The sequence below is a fragment of the Entamoeba nuttalli genome (genome assembly GCF_000257125.1).
Source record: "Entamoeba nuttalli P19 unplaced genomic scaffold asmbl_3974, whole genome shotgun sequence".
Lineage (NCBI taxonomy): Eukaryota > Evosea > Mastigamoebida > Endamoebidae > Entamoeba > Entamoeba nuttalli.
In genome coordinates this window covers 1-3,338 of record NW_008576465.1, presented here as the reverse complement: position 1 = coordinate 3,338, position 3,338 = coordinate 1, and the positions used below count along the sequence as shown (strand labels likewise).

At 26.5% G+C, this 3,338-nt stretch overlaps 1 protein-coding gene across 1 annotated transcript; it reads left to right on the top strand.

The window, feature by feature from the left end:
• Positions 1 to 955: 955 nt before the first annotated feature.
• ENU1_088060 (DNA polymerase I domain containing protein) lies at positions 956 to 2,929 on the top strand (the record flags this gene model as incomplete). Its single annotated transcript, XM_008858928.1, has 1 exon — positions 956 to 2,929. One exon carries the CDS (start codon positions 956 to 958, stop codon positions 2,927 to 2,929), a length of 1,974 nt encoding a protein of 657 aa, XP_008857150.1.
• Between the last annotated feature and the right edge of the window lie 409 nt (positions 2,930 to 3,338).

Here is a 3,338-nt window from a genome sequence, read left to right as displayed (position 1 = left end):
TTTTATTTCTCTTTAATCGTTTAATTTTTGATTCTATATAATTTGTTTCAGTTTCATTACTCCACTCAGCTTTATGACTCTGTTTTTTAATACCAATAATTTTTTTCTTATCAACACCAGCTTTAATTTATTTCCTTCATGTATTGATATGATATATTCTTGTTATCTTATCAAAGTGTATTTACTCTAATAAAAAATATTTGTCCATTCTTCTTTAATTATCAAACAAAAGACATTATGATTCTAAATATATTATACCATCAAGACAGTACTCCATATCAAATCGATTAAAAGGCATTTATTATTATTTCAATATCATTGTCTCTGTTGTTATCAATTCTGTTTATCTAACTTTATTCTTTCATTTTGTTAAAACTCCTTTTGTATCTATTCGATTTTTTTTATTATTTGAATGCTCATTTTCTTATCATCCATTGTCTTCTTTTTAATAACTCTCAAATGCCATTCTGTTTCTTCTTGTATATTGTTTCTTCTTACTAATATCAACTTTCTGTCAATGTCTTTATCTTCTTTGTTGTGTCTCTAAATATATTCTCTTTACCATAAACTACGTGTGTTATGCAAAACTTCTTCTTTCTTACAACCATTAGTCTAGTTCCTTCCTTCAATCTCTTTATCTTTTTGAATAACATTAAAATATCAAATCGAATTTCCAAATAGCACAACTAATATGTGTTATACGAATATTCAATATTGTAGCAACTTATCTTCTTCATTTGTGTCACATCTTCCAAAGCAAATTATACATCCTTTTGTCATTTGTTCTTTTGTCTGATAATAAGAGACAGCACTAATTCTCTTCAGAAGAGTCATTAAAATTTACGTAGGGAAGATGTTTAAATAAAACCAGAACAATTCTATTCAATGATGAACATACAACACTAATATCAAAAACACAGAAAACTTGAAAACAAAAAAAACAAAACCATCAAAAATGGAAAAAACACCAAGAAACTCTGTGGACGATTTGCTAATGATGTTTGAAGATGTTAAAGACAATAACAAACCAGTAGACTACACTAAACTAGAGAGTGAAGAAACAAAAAAGACAGAGAAAAAAGAGAGGAGAAAATCTCTGAGTATTAATGTAAATGATGAAATACCTGAAAAAAGAAAGAGAAAAAGTATAAAACAAGAAGGAACTCCACAACCAAAAGTAGGAGCTGTGTTTGAAATCCAATACCAACACTTACCAAATAAAATAGATATTTCTGAATTAAAAGAATTAATTGAAAAAATACCAAAAATGGAAGGGAAAATAATGTTTAATGAGAAAAATCTTGAACAATCAATTGTTATTAATTGTACAAACAATGGAATTCATGCACTAATTGGAAACAGTTATGTTTTACTCAAAAAAGAATTACTCACAGAAATTATTAATAGTAGGAGATTGATTATTGTACATAACTTAATGGAAGAAATCAAAAATTATAGAAATAACATTAAATGTATTTTGGAAAATTTCAATACAAACAACACAATCTTTGACACTTACATTGGAGCATCAACAATAGATCCAGGAAGTGTTGATGGAAAAACGTTTAGTCAAATTTGTTTAGTCTATGAAGTTGTAATAAATAAAAGTACTATAGAAGAAAGATTAAAACAAACACGTAGACTTGCGGTGAAAGAAGTAGAGATTATGAATAATGATAATATGATAAAAGTATTTCAAGAACAAGAAATGATTATTGATGGAGTTTTGATTGAAATGAATTATTGTAATGAATTTAAAATAGATAATAAATTATTGAATGAACAACGAAAAAAATTAATTGAAGAACAACATAAAATAGAAATGGAAACAAAGAAAATTATAGGAAGAACAATTAATTTATCATCTCCTGAACAAGTTAAGAAAGAACTTATACGATTTAATATTGGAATAGATGGAATAAAGAAGAAGGCAACAACAGACAAAAAGATACTCAGTCAATCAAATCATCCATTTGCTAAACTTGTTCTTGAATATAGAAAAATTTCTAAACTTTTGTCTGGTGTAATTGAACAAATCAGAAAATGTTGTATTAAATCAGGTGATGAATATTTTATTAGAACTACATGGAGTCAAACAGCAATTGTAACAGGAAGAATTCAATCTAAAAGTCCTAATCTTCAACAAATTCCAAAACAGTCATTTTCACTCCCACAATGCTTAATAATCCCAAGAGACTTATTTATTACACATAACAATAATACTTTTGTTGCAATTGATTATAATCAAATTGAATTAAGAATTTTAGCTGATTTTACAAAAGACCATCATTTAATTGAATTCTTTAAGTCAAATACTGATGTTCATAGACTTATTGCAGCACATTGGCTTAAAAAGAATGTAAATGATATTACTGATGATGAAAGAAGAAAAGCTAAAACAATTGTGTATGGGTGTATTTATGGAATTGGTCCATTTTCATTGGCTGACCAACTTCATGTTTCATTAGATGAATCTAAAGCCTTTTTAGAATCTTTTCTTGACCAATTCCCAGCATTTAAAAAATGGAAAGAAGAAACTATTACTAACGCATCAACAACTGGTTTTGTACATACCATTAACAATAGAAGAAGAAGAATAAATAATTTAACAGACTGTAATGATAAAAAGACAATTGCAGAGTCTAAACGAATTGCAGTTAATTCTCCAATTCAAGGTACTGCTGCTGACATTATCAAAATGTGTATGATTGAAATATTCAAGAAATTACATTCAAGTTGGTTAGGTGTTCAACTCTTATTAAATATCCATGATGAAATCGTTTTAGAAGTACCTGATCATTTACTTGATGAAGTTTGTGTTACATTAAAACATTTAATGGAACATATTGTCCAACTTGAAGTCCCTCTTGTAGTTACTGTTGAAACAGGAAAGAAATGGGGTTCTCTTCATCCTTACAACTTGAATTAATTCAATTATGATAAATGTTTATTTCATTTAATGCTTACTTGAAAATAAATATTCTTTTAACAATTTTGAATATAAAGTCTTTTTATCAATTCAAACAACCTAATAAATATCATCAATTCTATTCACCAATAACCATCACTATTAATGTTATCATGATTAAAATTAGTTATAATAATACCAAATAAAAATGGTTATTAGGCACTTCAAAACAACTTCAATAATAATACCATTCATCAATGAATAAAAACAAACATCATTAGTCAGAAAACAAATATTTAAATTCTAAATAAACATTAAAGACTTACTCATTCATTTAAGAAAATACAATAAAAATACAACGGATGTTTCACATGAAAATTAACTAGAAGAAAGAGTTTGTAATGTAAAAGACATAGAAAAAATCAAAAAA